Source organism: Oncorhynchus nerka, linkage group LG3 (genome assembly GCF_034236695.1).
Source record: "Oncorhynchus nerka isolate Pitt River linkage group LG3, Oner_Uvic_2.0, whole genome shotgun sequence".
Classification (NCBI taxonomy): domain Eukaryota; kingdom Metazoa; phylum Chordata; class Actinopteri; order Salmoniformes; family Salmonidae; genus Oncorhynchus; species Oncorhynchus nerka.
In genome coordinates this window covers 76,541,571-76,568,707 of record NC_088398.1, presented here as the reverse complement: position 1 = coordinate 76,568,707, position 27,137 = coordinate 76,541,571, and the positions used below count along the sequence as shown (strand labels likewise).

The following is a 27,137-nucleotide window of genomic DNA, read 5'->3' as shown; positions in this document are numbered from 1 at the left end:
AAGGGATTGCTCTAGTTCTGGAGTCAATGACTCAGATGGTTGCTCCAGTGTTTGATATTGAGGATCAAGGGATTGCTCTAGTTCTGGAGTCAATGACTCAGATGGTCGCTCCAGTGTTTGAGATTGAGGATCAAGGGATTGCTCTAGTTCTGGAGTCAATGACTCAGATGGTTCTCCAGTGTTTGAGATTGAGGCTCAAGGGATTGCTCTAGTTCTGGAGTCAATAACTCAGATGGTTGCTCCAGTGTTTGAGATTGAGGATCAAGGGATTGCTCTAGTTCTGGAGTCAATGACTCAGATGGTTGCTCCAGTGTTTGAGATTGATGCTCAAGGGATTGCTCTAGTTCTGGAGTCAATTACTCAGATTGTTGCTCCAGTGTTTGAGATTGAGGCTCAAGGGATTGCTCTAGTTCTGGAGTCAATGACTCAGATGGTTGCTCCAGTGTTTGAGATTGAGGCTCAAGGGATTGCTCTAGTTCTGGAGTCAATAACTCAGATGGTTGCTCCAGTGTTTGAGATTGAGGATCAAGGGATTGCTCTAGTTCTGGAGTCAAGGACTCAGATGGTTGCTCCAGTGTTTGAGATTGAGGCTCAAGGGATTGCTCTAGTTCTGGAGTCAATGACTGAGATGGTTGCTCCAGTGTTTGAGATTGAGGCTCAAGGGATTGCTCTAGTTCTGGAGTCAATTACTCAGATGGTTGCTCCAGTTTTTGAGATTGAGGCTAAAGGGATTGCTCTAGTTCTGGAGTCAAGGACTCAGATGGTTGCTCCAGTGTTTGAGATTGATGCTCAAGGGATTGCTCTAGTTCTGGAGTCAATTACTCAGATGGTTGCTCTAGTGTTTGTGATTGAGGCTCAAGGGGTTGCTCTAGTTCTGGAGTCAATGACTCAGATGGTTGCTCCAGTGTTTGAGATTGAGGCTCAAGGGATTGCTCTAGTTCTGGAGTCAAGGACTCAGATGGTTGATCCAGTGTTTGAGATTGAGGCTCAGGGGATTGCTCTAGTTCTGGAGTCAATGACTCAGATGGTTGCTCCAGTGTTTGAGATTGAGGCTCAAGGGATTGCTCTAATTCTGGAGTCAAGGACTCAGATGGTTGCTCCAGTGTTTGAGATTGATGCTCAAGGGATTGCTCTAGTTCTGGAGTCAATTACTCAGATGGTTGCTCCAGTGTTTGAGATTGAGGCTCAAGGGATTGCTCTAGTTCTGGAGTCAAGGACTCAGATGGTTGCTCCAGTGTTTGAGATTGAGGCTCAAGGGATTGCTCAAGGTCTGGAGTCAATGACTCAGATGGTTGCTCCAGTGTTTGAGATTGAGGCTCAAGGGATTGCTCTAGTTCTGGAGTCAATAACTCAGATGGTTGATCCAGTGTTTGAGATTGAGGCTCAAGGGATTCCTCTAGTTCTGGAGGTGCAGGTTCATGTTGTACTTGTACACGTTGTTCAGGGGCCTGCTCAAAAACTGTTTCCTTCAGTGGAGAGTTAAGTTCATCATTAAGTTCATTCATTTGTTAGATTTTTTCACGGCGTCTCCTCTGATTTAATCTGCATTTCACCCCCCCCTCCCCTATTTTTTTCAGCATCAGATTGTGTCATTGTATGGATCGGTGGATGATCAGCATTGGCATCCTTCTTTCTTCTCTTCTTGCTAAAAAACAAACATTTAATAGTTATGACACTGGGACAGAATAGGATTCACATCCATTAACATCCAATGTTATTAGTAGTCTAATAATCTAAGTAATTTTGCATGCCCAATTTTTCAGTTTTTGATTTGTTAAAAAAGTTTGAAATATCCAATAAATGTCGTTCCACTTCATGATTGTGTCCCACTTGTTGTTGATTCTTCACAAAAAAATACAGTTTTATATCTTTATGTTTGAAGCCTGAAATGTGGCAAAAGGTCGCAAAGTTCAAGGGGGCCGAATACATTCGCAAGGCACTGTAAGAAAATGGCTTGGCTCGTGGAAACGTCATACAGGAGATCTTGAAACTTCATACAGGAGACCTTGGAACTTCATACAGGAGACCTTGGAACTTCATACAGGAGACCTTGTAACTTCATACAGGAGCCCTTGTAACTTCATACAGGAGACCTTGGAACTTCATACAGGAAATCTTGAAACTTCATACAGGAGACCTTGTAACTTCATACAGGAGACCTTGGAACTTCATACAGGAGATCTTGGAACTTCATACAGGAGACATTGGGACTTGTTTTGGGACTCTCCTTTCCAACTCTCTTCTTTTTTTACAACTCCTCAGTTTGAGGCACAAACACAGCCAATTAGTACTTCATTCAGTCAACAGCATGGCCTGAACCACTTCAAGCACTCCTGGGGACCCTCCTCTGCAGGCTCATCCAATCCTCAGTTCCCCCCTCTGTGTTGTTGGTCTCTCATGCCTGCCTAACGAGTGTAAATTAAATGGTGCGACAGCAGCCATTTTGGAATCCGCATGTCCTTTATCTTTCCCCACCAGGAAAAACGTTACGTTTCACGTGTTAAGGCTGTTGTATCACAGCATTGTGTACAATAGTTGGCCATGAAATCTGGGCCTGCCTGAGGTGTAGCCTAGTCAGGGAATTAGGCTGTGATGTCACAGATTCCCAGGGGACTATTGTGGTTCTTTGTGACACTCACTGGGAGTTGTGGGAGTAAATCGTAGGGATTAGTGGGATTTTGTTTGAGGGGTACTTCATTGTTCCCAAGCCACCTCTCTTAGCATTCTACCCCCAGACTCACTCCCCAATCTGCCCCACATTATACGTTCACTGGCCCTATGTCATCCCTCATTCACCACTCACTCTCTCCAACAGAACAAAAGTAGAGTGTTTTATGTGGGATTCCAGTTTTGGATGGGGGAAAGGTTGGAATTAGTTTTGTCTTGTCGCTTGTGCAGAGGCCTCTATCCGCCTACTTTAGATAGAGGTTGATTTCCGTCCTGTCGCAAAGAAAACAAAATGACAATTGTTTCATTTAATTACAATCGTATTTCTGTCACACATACACATTTTGCCGAGCTCTCAATTCTCAAAATGGCTTCCAGGATCAATAATGGGAGGGGAAGGGTTAATTGCGTACATTAATCACAGGCACTTTATTGAGAACCGGGGAGCCGGCAACTTTCGGACAAAAGGGTTCTCTGTTGTTTATACATGCTTATGGGCTTCTTTTTTGCATTCAATTTCACCCTGTCCACTGTAATTCATTTGGATGTAAACTGAGCTTTACTATTGCCTTTATACAGGGCTTGGTTTGAAATGCTTTCCATTTAAGCAGTGATGTGTGGTGTGTATGGGGGTCTTTAACTAGCCTGAGTATGCAAAACAGACCACATTATGTCACTGGAGCCCACCCTCACCTCGCCACTCTTGTATTGGCAGGTGGATTATAGGGGAAAACTGTCACGCCTGCTCACACGCTCCAGCTCTGGTGCTCGAGGGCACACCTGTCATCGTCATTACGCACGCATCAGCGCTCATTGGACTCACCTGGACTCCTTCACGTTTTGATTGCCTTCCCTATATCTGTCTGTTTCCTCTGTTTCCTCCCCAAGTCAGCATTATTGGAATTTCCGTTTACCCTGTCCAGACGCTGTCCGTATTCTGTTCCTGTCTGTGGTTATTAAATCATCACTCCCTGTACCTGCTTCTCGTCTCCAGCATCGATCCTTACAAAAATAGGATCTCGTGGTGCTCTTTGTTTATTAAAAAAAATAAAAAAAATAAAAATGAGTCACTGTGTATAGAGACTTAAGGGGCTTGGGAAAACTATTTAAGGAAACTGGCCGAGTGAATTCCTTGTCTGGGTGGTCTTGACTTGTCTCGGTGGTTGTAGTGTTAAGAATAAATGGAATAGTTTCTGTTTGCTCTGTGGTAGTGGCATCTGAATTACCATCTCCTTTCAGAGGTACGGATGATTGCGATGACCAGTCAGTTAACATCCAGCTATGCTTCACCCATCAAACTACCAGCTGTGACCACACCTCTCCACCTTCTTCCAAAACACCATTATCCACTTCCTTCCACATTTTCCCTGGAACAATGGCCCCCCAATTCCCCCAGCCTCTAGCCCAGTTTCCCAGAACAGGCTTGGCTTTACCTCAGCAAAAGTGAAACTGTGTGTCCAGAACCCATTGTCTTCCCACTCTGGAGAGACAGGAAGTGTACAGCATTCAACAGGTGGTTCTGTTCCCTTCCCCTGTTCCCTTCTCCTACACCTCTCTCGGTCTCCTCAGCAGCGTTGAGCGATCGCTCCTATCGCAGGCTCTGATTGCATCGCATTTCCCCACATGATGCAGTAGTCTCCAGTTGTACATCCCGGGATGTAGTCAGTGATGTCAGTGATGCAGGTGATGTCAGTGATGCAGCTTGTGTCAGTGATGTCAGTGATGTCAGTGATGCAGCTGTAGTCTGTGATGTCCGTGATGCAGCTTGTGTCAGTGATGTCAGTGATGTCAGTGATGCAGCTGTAGTCTGTGATGTCCGTGATGCAGCTGTAGTCAGTGATGCAGATGATGTCAGTGATGCAGCTTGTGTCAGTGATGTCAGTAATGCAGCTGTAGTCAGTGATGCAGCTGTAGTCAGTGATGCAGCTGTAGTCAGTGATGTCAGTGATGCAGCTGATGTCAGTGATGCAGCTGTCGTCAGTGATGTCAGTGATGCAGCTGATGTCAGTGATGCAGCTGTAGTCAGTGATGCAGCTGTAGTCAGTGATGTCAGTGATGCAGCTGATGTCAGTGATGCAGCTGTAGTCAGTGATGCAGCTGATGTCAGTGATGCAGCTGTAGTCAGTGATGCAGCTGTAGTCAGTGATGTCAGTGATGCAGCTGATGTCAGTGATGCAGCTGTAGTCAGTGATGCAGCTGTAGTCAGTGATGTCAGTGATGCAGCTGATGTCAGTGATGCAGCTGTAGTCAGTGATGTCAGTGATGCAGCTGATGTCAGTGATGCAGCTGTAGTCAGTGATGCAGCTGTAGTCAGTGATGTCAGTGATGCAGCTGATGTCAGTGATGCAGCTGTAGTCAGTGATGCAGCTGTAGTCAGTGATGTCAGTGATGCAGCTGTAGTCAGTGATGTCAGTGATGCAGCTGATGTCAGTGATGCAGCTGTAGTCAGTGATGTCAGTGATGCAGCTGTAGTCAGTGATGCAGCTGTAGTCAGTGATGTCAGTGATGCAGCTGATGTCAGTGATGCAGCTGTAGTCAGTGATGCAGCTGTAGTCAGTGATGTCAGTGATGCAGCTGATGTCAGTGATGCAGCTGTAGTCATTGATGTCAGTGATGCATCTGTAGTCAGGTTCCTACCAGTACCTCCATACAGGCTGGCTAGTATCTGGTCATGGAAGTCGTTATGATATCCTTCCTAGTTCCGACCAGTACCTCCGTACAGGCTGGCTAGTATCTAGTCTTGGAGGGCTGTAGTGTCTGCCAAGTTCATCCATGCCTCAGCAATTCATTGATTACAATGAGCTGAGTCTCAGCAATAGATTAGATTATAGGCGACATCTGCTGATTTCAAGGCATCAGTGAAAACTTCCCCAATCACCTTGTCCTAATTCCATCAAATAATTTGCAGTGATGCAAGCTCTTAAAACCATATGTGTCCAATCCAGATGCTGTGTCTTCAAGTTATGGCAGAGCTGGCCTCAAATAGTACAGTATTGGAAATCTTTCTGAGACTGTGAATGTTTGCTTTAGCCTACCTGGACTCTATAGCAGGGATCATCAACTAGATTCAGCCGCCGGGTTGGTCGGGGACCAGAACATAATTACAAATCATTTGCACACAGCAAATTTCCGTCAACAAGCCCAAACAGATATAATATTTGACTAAAACAAAATAATTTCAAGTCTTGCTTACATTTGTATATGTTCACGTGTCTCTATATGTGTGGAAATACTTGGGAACAGATTTCATAAATGAAAATCATCTGGAGCTGATTTCATGGTATTTTTACAGTCTTTTATGTATAACAATGAAAATTTTAAAAAATAATAACTTGGGGGGCCAAATAAAACCACCCGTGGTTGGGGAACCGTGCTCTATAGGCTCTTTAGTGCAAGGCAACATCTACTAGACCCTTATTTCACAGCTAATCAGAAACCACATGACACCTCCCCACCCAACTAAAGTGCTGATGAATGACATGAGCTAATAGCCACAGAATGTCTCCCGATAATTGACTGAGATTTCCTGGCTGGAGATTTCCTGGGTTTTAAAAGAAGATAAGTTTGACATAAGCTCAGGGCTTTGTCAGTTGAACTTGTCCCCGGTTGCCTCGGAATGCAAGTGATTAAACAGAACTGGATCCCTGAGAAAGAGAGAGAGAGTGAAAAAAAGCCTCTTTGAAACTGCAGAACTCGTTGAAAAGACGGGTCTGTCCGTGTCTGCCAGTGACTTGCAGCACAGGCTGGGGAGAGTTGTTGCATGTGGGGAGTGAAGTATGGGGAAACTTATGTGCAACGTATGGCGTTAAGTTTTCTGAGTGCATTTATTAGTATTATTGTGGTGGTCTTTCCCTCTGGTGAGGGAGGTCTGGTACAGAGGCATATCCCTCTTCCTCTCTGCTCCCCACAGGAGCCTGTTCTTCAAAGCCAGAGAGAGCGGGAGAAAACGTGCACACACATGTGAGCCTGAACCCAGGGAGGGTGTGTCTGTATCGTTTTACACGGACGGGAGTCAGGAGGTAGAACAAGTAGGAGGGGGGACTTCCTCTATCCATCAAAAAGTGAGCTCAGCCCTATCCACTGGTCTCTAGGCTCTGAGCCAAGAGGAAGCCTAGTATAACAGAGTACCACGAGGAGTCCTAGTATAGCAGAGTACCAAGAGGGGTCCTAGTATAGCAGAGTACCAAGAGGAGTCCTAGTATAGCAGAGTACCAAGAGGAAGCCTAGTATAACAGAGTACCAAGAGGAGTCCTAGTATAGCAGATTTCCAAGAGTCCTAGGATAGCAGATGAGTCCGAGAATAGCAGATGAGTCCTAAGATAGCAGATGAGTCCTAAGATAGCAGATGAGTTCTAGGATAGCAGATGAGTTCTAGGATAGCAGATGAGTCCTAGAATAGCAGATGAGTCCTACGATAGCAGATGAGTCCTACGGTAGCAGATGAGTCCTAAGATAGCAGATGAGTCCTAGGATAGCAGATGAGTCCTACGATAGCAGATGAGTCTTAAGATAGCAGATGAGTCCTAAGATAGCAAGCAGATGAGCCCTAGGATAGCAGATGAGTTCTAGGATAGCAGATGAGCCCTAGGATAGCAGATGAGTTCTAGGATAGCAGATGAGTCCTAGAATAGCAGATGAGTCCTACGATAGCAGATGAGTCCTACGATAGCAGATGAGTCCTAAGATAGCAGATGAGTCCTAGGATAGCAGATGAGTCCTACGATAGCAGATGAGTCTTAAGATAGCAGATGAGTCCTAAGATAGCAGATGAGTCCTAGGATAGCAGATGAGTTCTAGGATAGCAGATGAGTCCAAGAATAGCAGATGAGTCCTACCATAGCAGATGAGTCCTACGATAGCAGATGAGTCCTAAGATAGCAGATGAGTCCTAGGATAGCAGATGAGTCCTACGATAGCAGATGAGTCTCAAGATAGCAGATGAGTCCTAAGATAGCAAGCAGATGAGCCCTAGGATAGCAGATGAGTTCTAGGATAGCAGATGAGCCCTAGGATAGCAGATGAGTTCTAGGATAGCAGATGAGTTCTAGGATAGCAGATGAGTTCTAGGATAGCAGATGAGCTCTAGGATAGCAGATGAGTTCTAGGATAGCAGATGAGTTCTAGGATAGCAGTTGAGTTCTAGGATAGCAGATGAGCTCTAGGATAGCAGATGAGTTCTAGGATAGCAGATGAGCTCTAGGATAGCAGATGAGCTCTAGGATAGCAGATGAGCTCTAGGATAGCAGATGAGTTCTAGGATAGCAGATGAGCTCTAGGATAGCAGATGAGTTCTAGGATAGCAGATGAGTTCTAGGATAGCAGATGAGCTCTAGGATAGCAGATGAGTTCTAGGATAGCAGATGAGCTCTAGGATAGCAGATGAGTTCTAGGATAACAGATGAGTTCTAGGATAGCAGATGAGCTCTAGGATAGCAGATGAGTTCTAGGATAGCAGATGAGCTCTAGGATAGCAGATGAGTTCTAGGATAACAGATGAGCTCTAGGATAGCAGATGAGTTCTAGGATAGCAGATGAGTTCTAGGATAGCAGAGTACCAAGAGGAGTCCTGATATAGCAGAGTACAATGAGTATTATGTATTGTCCTCTTGTTTAATTCAGTCTGAGAAACCTCCTTCTCTTATAGCTGTTACACCCATCTCTCAGTGCTGAGCCGTGAGTTTCCCTGTGTGTCTTCCATCCATGTTCCTGTTTATCTCTGTCCCTGTGTGTCTTCCATCCATGTTCCTGTTTATCTCTGTCCCTGTGTATCTTCCATCCATGTTCCTGTTTATCTCTGTCCCTGTGTGTCTTCCATCCATGTTCCTGTTTATCTCTGTCCCTGTGTGTCTTCCATCCATGTTCCTGTTTATATTTATCCCTGTGTGTCTTCCATCCATGTTGCTGTTGATGTGGCATTCTAATGTCAATTCTGATTCAATTCACAAGGCTGGGGAGAGCTGAAGACCACTGGGGAGCGCTGGGGAGCGCTGAAGACCACTGGGGAGCGCTGGGGAGAGCTGGAGAACACTGGGGATCGTTGGAGAGCGCTGAAGACCGCTGGGGAGCACTAGGGAGCGCTGAAGATCATTGGGGAGAGCTGAAGACCACTGGGGAGTGCTGGGGCGAGCTGAAGACCAATGGGGAGTGCTGGGGAGCGCTTAAGACCAATGGGGAGCACTGAAGACCACTGGCGAGCACCGGGGAGCGCTGAAGACCACTGGGGAGAGCTGAAGATCATTGGGGAGAGCTGAAGACCACTGGGGAGTGCTGAAGACCACTGGGGAGAGCTGAAGACCACTGGGGAGAGCTGAAGACTACCGGGGAGCGCTGGGGAGAGCTGAAGACCACTGGGGAGCGCTGAAGACCGCTGGGGAGCGCTGGAGAGCGCTGAAGACCGCTGTGGAGCACTAGGGAGCGCTGAAGACCACTGGGGAGAGCTGAAGACCACTGGGGAGTGCTGGGGAGAGCTGACAACCACTAGGGAGTGCTGGTGAGAGCTGAAGACCACTGGGGAGAGCTGAAGACCACTGGGGAGCGCTGGGGAGAGCTGAAGATAACTGGGGAGCGATGAAGACCACTGGGGAGCGCTGGAGAGCGCTGAAGACCGCTGGGAGTGCAGGGGAGCGCTGAAGACCACTAGGGAGCACTGGGGAGCGCTGAAGACCACTGGGGAGAGCTGAAGACCACTGGGGAGTGCTGGGGAGAGCTGAAGACCACTGGGGAGAGCTGAAGACCACTGGGGAGCGCTGAAGACCGCTGGGGAGCGCTGGGGAACACTGAAGTCCACTTGGGAGAGCTGAAGACCACTAGGGAGAGCTGAAGACCACTGGGGAGCGCTGGGGAGAGCAGAATACTACTGGGGAGCGCTGAAGACCACTGGAGAGCGCTGGGGAGAGCAGAAGACAACTGGGGAGCGCTGGGGAGAGCTGAAGACCACTGGGGAGCGCTGGGGAGCGCTGAAGACCACTGGGGAGCGCTGGGGAGAGCAGAATACCACTGGGGAGCGCTGAAGAACAGTGGGGAGCGCTGAAGACCACTGGAGAGTGCTGGGGAGAGCAGAAGACAACTGGGGAGCGCTGGGGAGAGCTGAAGACCACTGGGGAGCGCTGGGGAGAGCTGAAGACCACTGGGGAGCGCTGGGGAGAGCTGAAGACCACTGGGGAGCGCTGAAGACCGCTGGGGAGCGCTGGAGAGCGCTGAAGACCGCTGTGGAGCACTAGGGAGCGCTGAAGACCACTGGGGAGAGCTGAAGACCACTGGGGAGCGCTGGGGAGAGCTGAAGATGACTGGGGAGAGATGAAGACCACTGGGGAGCGCTGGAGAGCGCTGAAGACCGCTGGGGAGCGCAGGGGAGCGCTGAAGACCACTAGGGAGCACTGGGGAGCGCTGAAGACCACTGGGGAGAGCTGAAGACCACTGGGGAGTGCTGGGGAGAGCTGAAGACCACTGGAGAGAGCTGAAGACCACTGGGAGCGCTGAAGACCGCTGGGGAGCGCTGGGGAGAGCAGAATACCACTGGGGAGCGCTGAAGACCACCGGGGAGCGCTGAAGACCACTGGGGAGAGCTGAAGATCATTGGGGAGAGCTGAAGACCACTGGGGAGCACTGGGGAGTGCTGAAGACCACTGGGGAGAGCTGAAGACCACTGGGGAGAGCTGAAGACTACCGGGGAGCGCTGGGGAGAGCTGAAGACCACTGGGGAGCGCTGAAGACCGCTGGGGAGCGCTGGAGAGCGCTGAAGACCGCTGTGGAGCACTAGGGAGCGCTGAAGACCACTGGGGAGAGCTGAAGACCACTGGGGAGTGCTGGGGAGAGCTGACGACCACTAGGGAGTGCTGGTGAGAGCTGAAGACCACTGGGGAGAGCTGAAGACCACTGGGGAGCGCTGGGGAGAGCTGAAGATAACTGGGGAGCGATGAAGACCACTGGGGAGCGCTGGAGAGCGCTGAAGACCGCTGGGGAGTGCAGGGGAGCGCTGAAGACCACTAGGGAGCACTGGGGAGCGCTGAAGACCACTGGGGAGAGCTGAAGACCACTGGGGAGTGCTGGGGAGAGCTGAAGACCACTGGGGAGAGCTGAAGACCACTGGGGAGCGCTGAAGACCGCTGGGGAGCGCTGGGGAACACTGAAGTCCACTTGGGAGAGCTGAAGACCACTAGGGAGAGCTGAAGACCACTGGGGAGCGCTGGGGAGAGCAGAATACTACTGGGGAGCGCTGAAGACCACTGAGAGCGCTGGGGAGAGCAGAAGACAACTGGGGAGCGCTGGGGAGAGCTGAAGACCACTGGGGAGCGCTGGGAGCGCTGAAGACCACTGGGGAGCGCTGGGGAGAGCAGAATACCACTGGGGAGCGCTGAAGAACAGTGGGGAGCGCTGAAGACCACTGGAGAGTGCTGGGAGAGCAGAAGACAACTGGGGAGCGCTGGGGAGAGCTGAAGACCACTGGGGAGCGCTGGGGAGAGCTGAAGACCACTGGGGAGCGCTGGGGAGAGCTGAATACCACTGGGGAGCGCTGAAGACCGCTGGGGAGCGCTGGAGAGCGCTGAAGACCGCTGTGGAGCACTAGGGAGCGCTGAAGACCACTGGGGAGAGCTGAAGACCACTGGGGAGCGCTGGGGAGAGCTGAAGATGACTGGGGAGAGATGAAGACCACTGGGGAGCGCTGGAGAGCGCTGAAGACCGCTGGGGAGCGCAGGGGAGCGCTGAAGACCACTAGGGAGCACTGGGGAGCGCTGAAGACCACTGGGGAGAGCTGAAGACCACTGGGGAGTGCTGGGGAGAGCTGAAGACCACTGGAGAGAGCTGAAGACCACTGGGGAGCGCTGAAGACCGCTGGGGAGCGCTGGGGAGAGCAGAATACCACTGGGGAGCGCTGAAGACCACCGGGGAGCGCTGAAGACCACTGGGGAGAGCTGAAGATCATTGGGGAGAGCTGAAGACCACTGGGGAGCACTGGGGAGTGCTGAAGACCACTGGGGAGAGCTGAAGACCACTGGGGAGAGCTGAAGACTACCGGGGAGCGCTGGGGAGAGCTGAAGACCACTGGGGAGCGCTGAAGACCGCTGGGGAGCGCTGGAGAGCGCTGAAGACCGCTGTGGAGCACTAGGGAGCGCTGAAGACCACTGGGGAGAGCTGAAGACCACTGGGGAGTGCTGGGGAGAGCTGACGACCACTAGGGAGTGCTGGTGAGAGCTGAAGACCACTGGGGAGAGCTGAAGACCACTGGGGAGCGCTGGGGAGAGCTGAAGATAACTGGGGAGCGATGAAGACCACTGGGGAGCGCTGGAGAGCGCTGAAGACCGCTGAGGAGTGCAGGGGAGCGCTGAAGACCACTAGGGAGCACTGGGGAGCGCTGAAGACCACTGGGGAGAGCTGAAGACCACTGGGGAGTGCTGGGGAGAGCTGAAGACCACTGGGGAGAGCTGAAGACCACTGGGGAGCGCTGAAGACCGCTGGGGAGCGCTGGGGAACACTGAAGTCCACTTGGGAGAGCTGAAGACCACTAGGGAGAGCTGAAGACCACTGGGGAGCGCTGGGGAGAGCAGAATACTACTGGGGAGCGCTGAAGACCACTGAGAGCGCTGGGGAGAGCAGAAGACAACTGGGGAGCGCTGGGAGAGCTGAAGACCACTGGGGAGCGCTGGGAGCGCTGAAGACCACTGGGGAGCGCTGGGGAGAGCAGAATACCACTGGGGAGCGCTGAAGAACACTGGGGAGCGCTGAAGACCACTGGAGAGTGCTGGGGAGAGCAGAAGACAACTGGGGAGCGCTGGGGAGAGCTGAAGACCACTGGGGAGCGCTGGGGAGAGCTGAAGACCACTGGGGAGCGCTGGGGAGAGCTGAAGACCACTGGGGAGCGCTGAAGACCGCTGGGGAGCGCTGGAGAGTGCTGAAGACCGCTGTGGAGCACTAGGGAGCGCTGAAGACCACTGGGGAGACCTGAAGACCACTGGGGAGCGCTGGGGAGAGCTGAAGATGACTGGGGAGCGATGAAGACCACTGGGGAGCGCTGGAGAGCGCTGAAGACCGCTGGGGAGCGCAGGGGAGCGCTGAAGACCACTAGGGAGCACTGGGGAGCGCTGAAGACTACTGGGGAGAGCTGAAGACCACTGGGGAGTGCTGGGGAGAGCTGAAGACCACTGGAGAGAGCTGAAGACCACTGGGGAGCGCTGAAGACCGCTGGGGAGCGCTGGGGAGAGCAGAATACCACTGGGGAGCGCTGAAGACCACTGGGGAGCGCTGGGGAGAGCAGAAGACAACTGGGGAGCGCTGGGGAGAGCTGAAGACCACTGGGGAGCGCTGGGGAGCGCTGAAGACCACTGGGGAGCGCTGGGGAGAGCAGAAGACCACTGGGGAGCGCTGAAGAACAGTGGGGAGCGCTGAAGACCACTGGAGAGTGCTGGGGAGAGCAGAAGACAACTGGGGAGCGCTGGGGAGAGCTGAAGACCACTGGGGAGCGCTGGGGAGAGCTGAAGACCACTGGGGAGCGCTGGGGAGAGCTGAAGACCACTGGGGAGCGCATGGGGAGAGCTGGACCCCTGGGGATCGCTGGGGAGCAATTAAGACCGCTGGGGGGAGCTGAAGACCACTGGGGAGCGCTGGGGAGCAATTAAGACCGCTGGGGAGCGCTGAAGACCACTGGGGAGCGCTGGGGAGAGCTGAAGACCACTGGGGAGCGCTGGGGAGAGCTGAAGACCACTGGGGAGTGCTGGGAAGAGCTGAAGACTACTGGGGAGTGCTGGGGACAGCTGCGGAGTGCTGAGGACCACTGGGGGGTGCTAGGTAGCCGGGGGTTGATCTTATTTACATTTACATTTAAATTTAAATCTTATGGTGTAAAGGGGTTAATCATATCTGTCCTGCTGATTGCTTTGTCCTCACTCTGTCCTTATCAAAAGTACAGGAGGATGCTTGTAATGTGCTCTGAGTGTGTGTTTTCTGGGGACGTTGTTGTCCTGTATAACTGTATAACTGTAGAATGTACTGTATAACAAATAGACCTGGGGACTGAATCGAACCCCAATGCATTGTGGGATAGCAAAGATGTAAAACAGACCAGATTCTATAACCTACACCCTACCCTTCTTACATGGTGTAGTGTGTGTGTGTGTGTGTGTGTGTGTGTGTGTGTGTGTGTGTGTGTGTGTGTGTGTGTGTGTGTGTGTGTGTGTGTGTGTGTGTGTGTGTGTGTGTGTGTGTGATAGAATATTTAACAAACGCTTGTTTTGGCCCTGTTTTGTAGTCATGTAGCCTAATGAGCCTTAGATATAGTAAATGTCCACTAGGGATCACTGTTTCAGCTTCCAACTGTCATACAAATTAGCCTATGACTTGTGATTGGGGGAAAAAAGTTGTCTGAGTTTCAGTTGATAACTAATTGATTGATAAATAATAATAATATTTCAGTCATATTGACAAACACATTCAATCACCTTATATGAATAAATGATGACATTTACATTTATTTATGTATTAGTGGAGATTGGGACCATTCCCCCATGATGCCCAGGGATAGTGATTTAGAGAGACACCCGTGAAATGGTTGACAACGTTTTGCTGGCGAGGCCCACTTTTTATAGTTCGAGACTATGCCTGTTTTCCCAAGGGTGCATCTTTATGGGGTAATGTTTAGATCCAAAGTCTTTGAACCTTGACCCTATGGAATTCTGTTGGTGCTGTCCCACAAGGATTAAGTTAAAGGTTGTCCCTAACAAACCTGGGTTCAAATACTATTTGAAATAATTTAAAATACTTTCATCTGTGGTTGATTGAGTTTGTCTGCCACAATGGAAAAAACAGAATAGTCACAAAACTGCAAACCCTGCCCATATGGCACTCTCGGCACTCTCGGACTTGAAAGATTTCAAAATAGTATTTGGGTGTCTGGTCTGGGATCAGAGCTCTTCCACACCACTGTGATGTAAACAAACCGAACCTTTACCCCAGTAACCCACATTGGGGGTAAACAGGAGTCACTATAGATGGTAACAGGAGAAGGTTAGAGAGAGGCGTTCTAATCGCGCTGACATTACACGAGGACAATTCATCTCTATCAGAGAAAGTAGACATAGTATTAAACCGACTCAACCTCAATCCTTTTCCCCACCATACCTCATGTTCTTCAGTGTGTTTCAGAGGATCCGTTTGAGCGAGGTTTTATGTTGATTGTTGTATTCTATTCTATTCAAAGTCGCTAATCTTGATCACATAATGAGTAGTTATTTGTGATGTAAGGCGATTTGTAGATCAGTGATTATGCACACTCCGAGTGTAATGTAGTCAATCTTAAACACACACAAGAATCCAGTATTTCAAATCAAATCAAATCAAATTTTATTTGTCACATGCAGATGTTAGTGCGAGTGTAGCGAAATGCTTGTGCTTCTAGTTCCGACAATGCAGTAATAACCAACAAGTAATCTAACTAACAATTCCAAAACTACTACCTTATAGACACAAGTGTAAGGGGATAAAGAATATGTACATAAAGATATATGAATGAGTGATGGTACAGAGCGGCATAGGCAAGATACAGTAGATGGTATTGAGTGCAGTATATACATATGAGATGAGTATGTAAACAAAGTGGCATAGTTAAAGTGGCTAGTGATACATGTATTACATAAGGATGCAGTAGATGATATAGAGTACAGTATATGCGTATACATATGAGATGAATAATGTAGGGTATGTAAACATTATATTAGGTAGCATTGTTTAAAGTGGCGAGTGATATATTTTACATCATTTCCCATCAATTCCCATTATTAAAGTGGCTGGAGTTGAGTCAGTGTGTTGGCAGCAGCCACTCAATGATGATGGCCTTGAGATAGAAGCTGTTTTTCAGTCTCTTGGTCCCAGCTTTGATGCACCTGTACTGACCTTGATTGATTTAAAAAGTGCAACAAAACAAACCTTCTGCCGGCGTCCCATCATGCATTTTGATAGTATAGTGTATTTGATGGGAGAAGGAGGAGGAGAGGAAATCCCACTGAAAGACTGCCGGGCACGGTGCTTATAGTGGAAAGGAATACTGTTTTGAATAGAAAGGTCAAACTGTCATCATCGAGATTGTGCACTCTGTCTCCCTGGACTTGAACTCTTTAGTACTGCCCCCCCCCCCCCTCACCTGGTTCACCTCTGAGAGAAAACACCAGAGGATTAGTCCTCTTTCACTGCTTGCTGTGTGTGTGTGTGTGTGTGTGTGTGTGTGTGTGTGTGTGTGTGTGTGTGTGTGTGTGTGTGTGTGTGTGTGTGTGTGTGTGTGTGTGTGTTTGTGTGTGTGTGTGTGTGTGTGTGTGTGTGTGTGTGTGTCTTTGCTTGTATGTGAATGATGTGAAGGGGTGAGTGTGTGTACCAGTGAAAGATGAACAGGAGAGACTAGAGAGACTTGGGCTAACGTGGGCCATTGATAACCGCTGAGAACTTAGTGAAGCAGCGTTGCTTCCCAGTCCCGTTGTGTTCTGTCTCTACGGTAGGGGGTCAGGGTCTTTTCACTTTTAGAGGGGGGCTCTTTCGTGGTACTATTGTGGCCTTGAAAGAAAAGTCTAAAAGCAATGCATCTCCTTGGCCTGGTGCTGGGAGGAAGTGAACCGGGTGAGACCGCTACGCAGAAGAGATTTTCAATCAAGAGTTTGATGGGACATGGGGGGACGCAGGATGGTCTGAGATGAGGACGTGCAGGGAGCCAGGATGGTCCACACAGTCAATCAGAGTTGAAATAAGTAGGAGAGTGAAAATGAGTAAGAGAGGGAGAGGGTCAGGGAGAAGGAGAGAGAGAGAGGGGGAAGGAGAGAGAGAGGGGGAAGAAGAGAGAGAGGGAGAGAGCGATAGGGAAGGAGAGGGAGAGAGAGAGAGGGAGGAGAGGGAGAGGGGGAAGGAGCGAGAGAGAGAGGGGGAAGGAGGGGGAAGGAGAGAGAGAGAGGGAGAGAGTGAGCACAGTTAAATAGGGAAAACCAGGGAGCGAGGGATGGCAGAGGTGGGGGGGGCGGGTTCAAGGAATGAATGACATTAAGAATGAAGAGAGAGGAGAGGGGGTCGAGAGAGGAGAGGGGCGGGAGTCTAAGAGAGGAAGGGATGGAGAATAAACGGAACCCCCTTTCTAGATACCTCCCCCTTTTCTCCCGGGGAGAGGAGCAGCCTGACCCCAACAGGCTTTGTGAAAGTTCCTTCAGTGGAGGGAAAGAGAGACGGAGAGAGAGACACGGGAGAAGGGAGAGAGCAAGGACAGGCACCGTCGATAAAAATAAGTGTGGGGGAAAGGAGAGAGAGAGAGGAAGGACAACGTTTTAGTAATTAAAAATAAATAAATCTATTTTTTACCCCTTTTTCCTCCCCAATTTCGTGGAATCCAATTGGTAGTTACAGTCTTGTCTCATCACTGCATCTCCCGTACGGACTCAGGAGAGGCGAAGGTCAAGAGCCGTGTGTCCTCTGAAACGAGGAAGGACAAAGTTGAGTTGAGTGGCAGAGTCCGAGATAGAGAGAGAGAGAGAGAGAGAGAGAGAGAGAGAGAGAGAGAGAGAGAGAGAGAGAGAGAGAGCAGGGAATCAAGTAAGCAAGTAAGAGATATACTGCAACCGTCTCACCTCTTCCCTGACGCGTCATGGATTTGCGGTGCTGGATAGCCCTCCTGTTTGGACTAGTTGGGAATCAGGAGTAGCAGGAGCAGCAGCTTCCACCCGAAGGAAGGAAAGATGCCTTCTGTGTCTCTCAGCCTGCCCGTTGCCCTAGCCGGGCGAGCCCGCACCTGGGTCTGCCTCTCCTGCATGTTCTGGGTGAGCAGTGTGTGTGGGGTGTCTGTCTGTGGTGTCTGTTGGTGTGTGTGTGTGGTGTCTGTGTGGTGTGTGTGTGGTGTCTGTGTGGTGTGGTGTGTGTGTGTGTGGTGTGTTTGTGGTGTGTGGTGTCTGTGCGGTGTGTGTGTGTGTGTGTGGTGTCTGTGTGTTTGGTGGTCTATTTTCGTGAGTGATCTCTCCAGGTAAATCTACATGTCGGGTCTACATGTAGGGTGGTCCACCTATTCAAGTGGAATGGGGGTTTGAGGGTCTGTTGGGTGGTCTGCAATCCCAATGGTGCCTACAAGGTGCTGGGAGATGAAGAGGGGGAAACTTCAGGCAGAGAAGTTGAGAGAGGGATGATTGTTTCCCTTAATCTCTTTACCCTTTATTTAAAAGCTGAATCACTGTTCTGTCCTCTCTCTCTCTCTCTCTCTCTCTCTTGCTCTCTCTCTCTCTCTTTATCACTCTCTCTGTCTCTCTGTTCTCTTTCTCAGCCTGTTTGCATGTCTCTCTCTCTGTCTCTCTTTCTCAGCCTGTTTGTATCTGTCTGTCTGTCTGTCTGTCTGTCTGTCTGTCTGTCTGTCTGTCTGTCTGTCTGTCTGTCTGTCTGTCTGTCTGTCTCTGTCTCTCTCTCTCTGTCTCTGTCTCTGTCTTTCTCTCTACCACTCTGTCTCTCTCTCTCTCTCTCTCTCTCTCTCTCTCTCTCTGTCTCTGTCTTTCTCTCAACCACTCTGTCTCTCTCTGTCTCTCTCTCACTCTCTCTCTTTCTCTCTGTCTCTCTCTCAGCCTCTGTCTCTTACTGGCTTAGACACAAAGCTATTTTTGCTCTCTTGTATAATTGAATCAGCTGTGTGTTTTGCTCTCAGCGAGAGGTTTATGTGCGTGTGTGCTTTCTGAGCTATGTTGTGGTCTGAGCATGTGTTGAGAATGTCCGTATGTTCGGAAATATGAACATGTGCACAAAGGGGTGTGGCTTTGGTTCGAGGGGTGTGGCTTTGGTTCCAAGGGGTGTGGTTTGGTCCGAGGGGTGTGGCTTTGGTTCCAAGGGGTGCGGCTTTGGTCCGAGGGGTGTGGCTTTGGTCCGAGGGGTGTGGCTTTGGTTCCGAGGGGTGTGGCTTTGGTTCCGAGGGGTGTGTTTCACATTTGTGAATGATGTTGTAGATGTTATTCTCAGTACTCATCTTGTTTCCCTTTTCTTTCATCAGTGATGTGAAAGAACTGACAGGTGAAAATCAAGTCTCCAAGCCATGTCCACCGTGCTGGTAGTCTGTGTTTTCAGATCAGCTGATACGTTTTTCATACTATATATACAGCCTTGACGTGACGGTCCCTTGGCGCAGCACTGCTCCTTGACGTGACGGTCCCTTGGCGCAGCACTGCTCCTTGACGTGACGATCCCTTGGCACAGCACTGCTCCTTGACGTGACGGTCCCTTGGCGCAGCACTGCTCCTTGACGTGACGGTCCCTTGGCGCAGCACTGCTCCTTGACGTGACGGTCCCTTGGCGCAGCACTGCTCCTTGACGTGACGGTCCCTTGGCGCAGCACTGCTCCTTGACGTGACGGTCCCTTGGCGCAGCACTGCTCCTTGACGTGACGGTCCCTTGGCGCAGCACTGCTCCTTGACGTGACGGTCCCTTGGCGCAGCACTGCTCCTTGACGTGACGGTCCCTTGGCGCAGCACTGCTCCACTGTCAAACTACTGTCACATTTAGGATGAACCTAATTGACCCCTTTGATTAGTTGATCAGCATTCTTTTCTTTTAGAGGAGGGAGATTGTTAATGGACACCAAAGCCCCCCAACTAATCTCCTAGTCACTAATTGACTGCATTCAGAGGCTGTATAACAACTTACTTTAGGGTAATCTAATTAACCTGTTGCTTCTACTCGGGACGCTTGCGTCCCAACTAGAGCTCTGGAAATGCAAATGCGCTACGCTAAATGCTAATAGTATTAGTTAAAACTCAAAAGTTCATTAAAATACACATGCAGGGTATCGAATTAAAGCTACACTCGTTGTGAATCCAGGCAACAAGTCAGATTTTTAAAATGCTTTTCGGCGAAAGCATGAGAAGCTATTATCTGATAGCATGCAACACCCCAAAAGACCCACAGGGGACGTAAACAAAATAATTAGCATTTCGGCGTTACACAAACCGCACAATAAAATAGAAAACATTCATTACCTTTCACCATCTTCTTTGTTGGCACTCCTAGATGTCCCATAAACACTATTTGGGTCTTTATTTCGATTAAATCGGTCCATATAAAGCCTAGATATCGTTATATGTAGACTGTGTGATAAACGAAAAAAACATAGTTTCAAAACGTAACGTCATTTTTTAAAATTCAAAAAGTCGACGATAAACTTTCACAAAACACTTCGAAATACGTTTGTAATGCAACTTTAGGTATTAGTAAACGTTAATAAGCGATAAAATTCATCAGGAGGCGATGTAAAGATCATTAGCTGTCCGTCTGGAAAAATGTCCGGCTAGAAACTCAACGAAAATATCCGGTCCTAGACCGGATTAGATACGGTGTCCTGCATGTGTTTGACCAAGAAAAAACTCGAAGGGAAATGACAAGACTCTAGACACCGTGTGGAAGCTGTAGGTACTGCAACCTCAGTCAATTAATTGTGGTTCACCTTTATCAATGGGATCAAGTAGCGCATGGATATATTTTCCCATTTTCAGTGATCAGTTTTTCCTGTGCTTTTCGATGTAAATGCCGTTCTGGTAAAGCCACAGCAGTGATTTAACCAGTTTTTTAAACGTCTGAGTGTTTTCTATCCACACAGACTAAGCAAATGCATATACTATATTCCTGGCATGAGTAGCAGGGCGCTGAAATGTTGCGCGATTTTTAACAGAATGTTCAAAAAAGTAGAGGGTCGACTGAAGAGGTTAAACCTGCCCAGCAACGTTCATGTATAATTTTAGTTTGCGTAACGGCTGCCGTGCACACTCTCCACCCAGTGTATTTATCAGTACCTCAAAGTCATTCTGGGATTTTATCTCACCATTCTTGTTAATTAAGTCTTAAGTTAAGAAGGTATGTTTATAATTGTTCACGGATCCCTGCGGAACTTTCATTACACACACCTGGCCCCTATTCCCACTGATTGTATTTGTATATATGTGCCCTTTGGTTTCCATTGGGCGGTCGATTATTGTTACATTGTCGGTTGGTGCGTGTGAGTACCTGTGCTGTGTGTTTTGGCATTCGTGCCCTTGTGGATTGCGCAGATGATTACGGGTCTTGTCCCATGTGTTAATCATTGTGCGCATGTGTTATTTATTCGAGGTGCTCGTCGCTCTTTTGTTTTGTTACGTGTTTGTTTGGTCTTCGTCCCCGTTGCCTTTACACGTAATGCCGTAATTTGGGTGAGAAAAAAATATATATATTACGCTGGTCTCCCGAATCATTTATGCCAACGTATCAATAATATACAGTACCAGTTAAAGGTTTGGACACACCTACTCATTCAAGGGGTTTTCTTTATTTTTTAAAACTATTTTCTACATAATAATAGTGAAGACATCTAAACTATGAAATGACACATATGGAATCATGTAGTAACCAAAAAAGTGTTAAACTAATCAAAATATATTTTATATTTGAGATTCTTCAAAGTAGACACCCTTTGCCGTGATGACAGCTTTGCACACTTTTGGTATTCTCTCAACCAGCTTCACCTGGAATGCTTTTCCAACAATCTTGAAGGAGTTCACACATATGCTGAGCACTTGTTGGATTTGGGTTGAGGTCGGGTTATTGTGGAGACCAGGTCATCTGATGCAGCAGTGTCAAATAGCCCTTATCAAATCAAATGTTACTTGTCACATGCACCGAATACAACAGGTATTCAAAATAACTTACAGTGAAATGCTTACTTACCAGCCCGTAAACCACAATGCAGTTTTAAGAAAAATACGTAAAAAAATAAGAAATAAAGTAACAAATAAATAAAGAGCAGCAGTAAAATAACAATTAACAAATGTCTTAAAGTAATGATGGACTATTTGTCTTTATTTATTTGAGCCGTTTTTGCCATAAAATGGACTTGGTCTTTTACCCCTACCTTGTCACAGCACAACTGGCTCAAACGCATTAAGAAGGTAAGAAATTCCACAGATGAGCTTTTAACAAGGCACACATGTTAATTGAAATGCATTCCAGGTGACTACCTCATTAAGTTGGTTGAGAGAATGCCAAGAGTGTGCAAAGTTGTCATCGATGCAATTGATGGCTACTTTGAAGAATATAATTTTTGTTTTTTTGTTTACTTCATGATTCCATATGTGTTATTTCATAGTTTTGATGTCTTCACTATTATTCTACAATGTAGAAACTAGTAAAAATGAAGAAAAACTCTTGAATGAGTAGGTGTGTCCAAACTTGTGACTGGTACTGTATATATATATATATATATATATATACATATATGTGTGTGTGTGTGTGTGTGTGTGTGTAGGTTTCCAGTCTTTTCTGGTCAGGTCAAGGAAGTGGAGTATAAGCTGAGGTGGCTGGGAAACCCGACATCTCAAGAGTGAGGGCCACAATGACAAGTGATGTGTTCTCAGCTGCAGAACCAGTTACTGTCTGGTGAAGGCAGATGCAGGAAACAGACCTCCTCAATGAACCAGACGGGCTCTATCTGCTAGCCAAGAACATAAAGGAGCCCCCCCTCCCCACCCGAAAGCCCAGGAAGTCTGCACGGTCTTGGCTGCATTGACATTTTCCAGCGAGAGACAAAAATAAATTACTTTAGGAAAATAGATGAAATGACAATCAAGACACAGGAAATTAAGTCCTGGAAGACACTGACCAAGTGGAAGGTCAAAGTGAGCAAGGGTTGGCATAAAAGGGAATGAAAGAAGACTAAGGAAGAGGACAACATGGAAACCTAAGACGCCAATCTCAGGATGTTCTTCTTCAAAAGACTCTTGTGAATTATTGATGAGATCCAAATGGGTTTAGGGCCAGTGATAAACAAATCAAGTGTCCTATAAAAAGGTTTGAAAATATGCCAGGAAACATCATCTTATCAGTGAGGGTCATTGTTAGGTCGCAGAAGTATTTTCTGGGCTAGCTGACTGAAAGAGTATACAGTTGAAGTCGTAAGTTTACATACACTTAGGTTTATGTAGTCATTAAAACTCATTTTTCAACCACTCCACAAATTTCTTGTTAACAAACTATAGTTTTGGCAAGTTGGGTAGGACATCTACTTTGTGCATGACACAAGTAATTTTTCCAACAATTGTTTACAGACAGATTATTTCACTTATAATTAATTCATTGTATCACAATTCCAGTGTGACTGAGCAGCTTGGAAAATTCCAGAAAATTATGTCATGGCTTTAGAAGCTTCTGATAGGCTAATTGACATCATTTGAGTTATTTGGAGGTGTACCTGTGGATGTATTTCAAGGCCTACCTTCAAACTCAGTGCCTCTTTGCTTGACATCTTGGGAAAATCAAAAGAAATCAGTCAAGTCAAAAAATTGTAGAACTCCACAAGTCTGGATCATCCTTGGGAGCAATTTCTAAATGCCTGAAGGTACCACGTTCATCTGTACAAACAATAGTACAAAAGTATAAACACCATGGGATCACGCAGGTGTCATACCGCTCAGGAAGGAGGCGCGTTCTGTCTCCTATAGATGAACGTACTTTGGTGCGAAAAGTGCAAATCAATCCCAGAACAACAGCAAAGGACCTTGTGAAGTTGCTGGAGGGAACCGGAACTAAAGTATCTATATCCACAGTAAAACGAGTCCTATATCGACATAACCTGAAAGGCCGCTCAGCAAGGAAGAAGCCACTGCTCCAAAACCACCATAAAAAAGCCAGACTACGGTTTGTAACTGCACTTTTTGAAGAATTGTCCTCTGGCTTGAAGAAACAGAAATATAACTTTTTGGCCACAATGTCCATCTTTATTGTTGGAGGAAAAAGGGGGAGGCTTGCAAGCCGAAGAACACCATCCCAACCGTGAAGCACGGGGCTGGCAGCATCATGTTGTGGGGAGCTTTGCTGCAGGAGGGACTGGTGCACTTCAAAAAATAGATGGCATCATGAGGAAAGACAATTATGTGGATATATTGAAGCAACATCTCAAGGCATCAGTCAGGAAGTTAAAGCTTGGTCGCAAATGGGTCTTCCAAATGGACAATGACCCCAAGCATACCTCCAAAGTTGTTGCAAAATGGCTTAAGGACAACAAAATCAAGGTATTGGAGTGGCCATCACAGAGCCCTGACCTCAATATTATAGAACATTTGTGGGAAGAACTGAAAAAGTGTGTGCAAGCAAGGAGGCCTACAAACCTGACTCAGTTACACCAGCTCTGTCAAGAGGAATGGGCCAAAATTCACCCAACTTATTGTGGGAAGCTTGTGGAAGGCTACCTGAAACGTTTGACCCAAGTTAAACTATTTAAAGGCAATGCTATCAAATACTAATTGAGTGTATGTCAACTTCTGACCCACTGGGAATGTGATGAAAGAAATAAAAGCTGAAATAAATCATTCTCTCTACTATTATTCTGACATTTCACATTCTTAAAATATTCCTAACTGACCTAAAACAGGGAATTGTTATTAGGATAAAATGTCAGGAATTGTGAAAAACTGAGTATAAATGTATTTGGCTAAGGTGTATGTAAACTTACGACTTCAACTGTACGATGCTTTTGCACCCCACTACAGAAAAAGGACTTAATTCCGCCCCAAAATATGATTTCACAGGTGTACATTCCCTCCGCTGTACTCTATTATCCTCAATGGTACCGATTGCAGTTGTTAACACCCTGTGACATCATCGGTTTAAGTGCTCTCCTACACATGGGTATGTGCTAACTATTTTAGGCCACATGGTAAAAATATCGAAATACTAATCAGAAGACAAATAACAAAACCTATAATCTCAACTTCAAGTGCAATGTGTACTAAGGTGAAGAGGATTTGTACTAGTGCATTGATGACCACTTCTACAAATAGGCGTGGGTTTAAGAGGGATTTGTGCTAGTGCATTGATGACCACTTCTACAAATAGGCGTGGGTTTAAGAGGGATTTGTGCTAGTGCATTGATGACCACTTTTACCAATAGGCATGGGTTTAAGAGGGATTTGTGCTAGTGCATTGATGACCACTTTTACCAATAGGCGTGGGTTTGAGAGGGATTTGTACTAGTGCATTGATGACCACTTTTACCAATAGGCGTGGGTTTAAGAGGGATTTGTGCTAGTGCATTGATGACCTCTTCTACCAATAGGCGTGGGTTTAAGAGGGATTTGTACTAGTGCATTGATGACCACTTCTACCAATAGGCGTGGGTTTGAGAGGGATTTGTACTAGTGCATTGATGACCACTTCTACCAATAGGCGTGGGTTTAAGAGGGATTTGTACTAGTGCATTGATGACCACTTCTACCAATAGGCGTGGGTTTAAGAGGGATTTGTACTAGTGCATTGATGACCACTTCTACCAATAGGCGTGGGTTTGAGAGGGATTTGTACTAGTGCATTGATGACCACTTCTACCAATAGGCGTGGGTTTAAGAGGGATTTGTACTAATGCATTGATGACCACTTTTACCAATAGGCGTGGGTTTGAGAGGGATTTGTACTAGTGCATTGATGACCACTTCTACCAATAGGCGTGGGTTTGAGAGGGATTTGTACTAGTGCATTGATGACCACTTCTACCAATAGGCGTGGATTTGAGAGGGATTTGTACTAGTGCATTGATGACCACTTCTACCAATAGGCGTGGGTTTAAGAGGGATTTGTGCTAGTGCATTGATGACCACTTTTACCAATAGCCGTGGGTTTAAGAGGGATTTGTGCTAGTGCATTGATGACCTCTTCTACCAATAGGCGTGGGTTTAAGAGGGATTTGTACTAGTGCATTGATGACCACTTCTACCAATAGGCGTGGGTTTGAGAGGGATTTGTATTAGTGCATTGATGACCACTTCTACCAATAGGCGTGGGTTTAAGAGGGATTTGTACTAGTGCATTGATGACCACTTCTACCAATAGGCGTGGGTTTAAGAGGGATTTGTACTAGTGCATTGATGACCACTTCAACCAATAAGTCGCTCTGGATAAGAGCGTCTGCTAAATGACTTAAATGTAAATGTAAATGTAGGCGTGGGTTTGAGAGGGATTTGTACTAGTGCATTGATGACCACTTCTACCAATAGGCGTGGGTTTAAGAGGGATTTGTACTAATGCATTGATGACCACTTCTACCAATAGGCGTGGATTTGAGAGGGATTTGTACTAGTGCATTGATGACCACTTTTACCAATAGGCGTGGGTTTAAGAGGGATTTGTACTAATGCATTGATGACCACTTCTACCAATAGGCGTGGATTTGAGAGGGATTTGTACTAGTGCATTGATGACCACTTCTACCAATAGGCGTGGGTTTAAGAGGGATTTGTACTAGTGCATTGATGACCACTTTTACCAATAGGCGTGGGTTTGAGAGGGATTTGTACTAGTGCATTGATGACCACTTCTACCAATAGGCGTGGGTTTGAGAGGGATTTGTACTAGTGCATTGATGACCACTTCTACCAATAGGCGTGGATGTGAGAGGGATTTGTACTAGTGCATTGATGACCACTTTTACCAATAGGCGTGGATGTGAGAGGGATTTGTACTAGTGCATTGATGACCACTTCTACCAATAGGCGTGGGTTTAAGAGGGATTTGTACTAGTGCATTGATGACCACTTCTACCAATAGGCGTGGGTTTAAGAGGGATTTGTACTAGTGCATTGATGACCACTTTTACCAATAGGCGTGGGTTTAAGAGGGATTTGAAAGTAAACATTTCTTACAGCCAAAAACCTCTGGTGTTGTTGTTGCAAAGACACTTCAGAGAGTGCCAATAGCCAAAGCTAATATTGACCGTTAAGCTGTTGTAACGGTTTTCTGTATGTGAAGGAGAGTCAGACCAAAATGCGGCGTGGCTATTGCGATCCATGTTTAATGAAACAAAGTAAACACGAATCAAATACAATAAACGTACCACGAAAACCAAAACAGCCTAATACTGGTGCAATGTAACACAGAGACAGTAACAAGGACAATCACCCACAAAAACCCAACACCAAACAGGCTACTTAAATATGGTTCCCAATCAGAGACAATAACGAACACCTGCCTCTGATTGAGAACCATATCAGGCCAAACATAGAACTAGACAAACTAGACATGTAACATAGAATGCCCTCTCAGCTCACACCCTGACCAACCAAAACATAGAAACATACAAAGCAAACTATGGTCAAGGTGTGATAGCTGTCAAAGAGTTCAAATAGCTTAATGATATGATCAATCATCTGATCAATGATCAGTCCCCTCCCCAACATCAGAAATATTTTCACATGACCCCTTCCCTTGTTCTGTAGAATATATTGAACACCCTACACCACATATAATTAAGTTGTGTTTACGACCACAAATAACAATAACTGTAGCGACCCTGGGTTTATTATAGTGGATATCCACTTTGCCACTTCAGCATGCTTTTGTGGCACAGTCGATGCCACGCAGGGCTACGGGCCAGGTTGAGGTTTCATCGACCACCACAGACGAGCTCACTCTCCCTTCCTGCACTATGATCAGAGCCGGCTGCAGGCAATGATCACTTTGAGGGAAATCAG

At 47.3% G+C, this 27,137-nt stretch overlaps 1 protein-coding gene across 3 annotated transcripts in view; it reads left to right on the top strand.

The window, feature by feature from the left end:
- Nucleotides 1-27,137, top strand: part of LOC115117816 (tensin-1-like) — a 351,789-nt gene that overhangs the window by 76,422 nt on the left and 248,230 nt on the right. Inside the window, exon 1 of one of the 3 annotated variants that reach the window (XM_065015958.1) lies at nt 16,831-17,444. The exons of the other annotated variants lie outside the window; for them this stretch is intronic. Coding sequence (XP_064872030.1) covers nt 17,364-17,444 — 81 coding nt within the window. The 5' untranslated portion in view covers nt 16,831-17,363. Of the gene's footprint in view, nt 1-16,830; nt 17,445-27,137 lie in introns of those variants that run through there. 3 annotated transcript variants of the gene reach the window in all.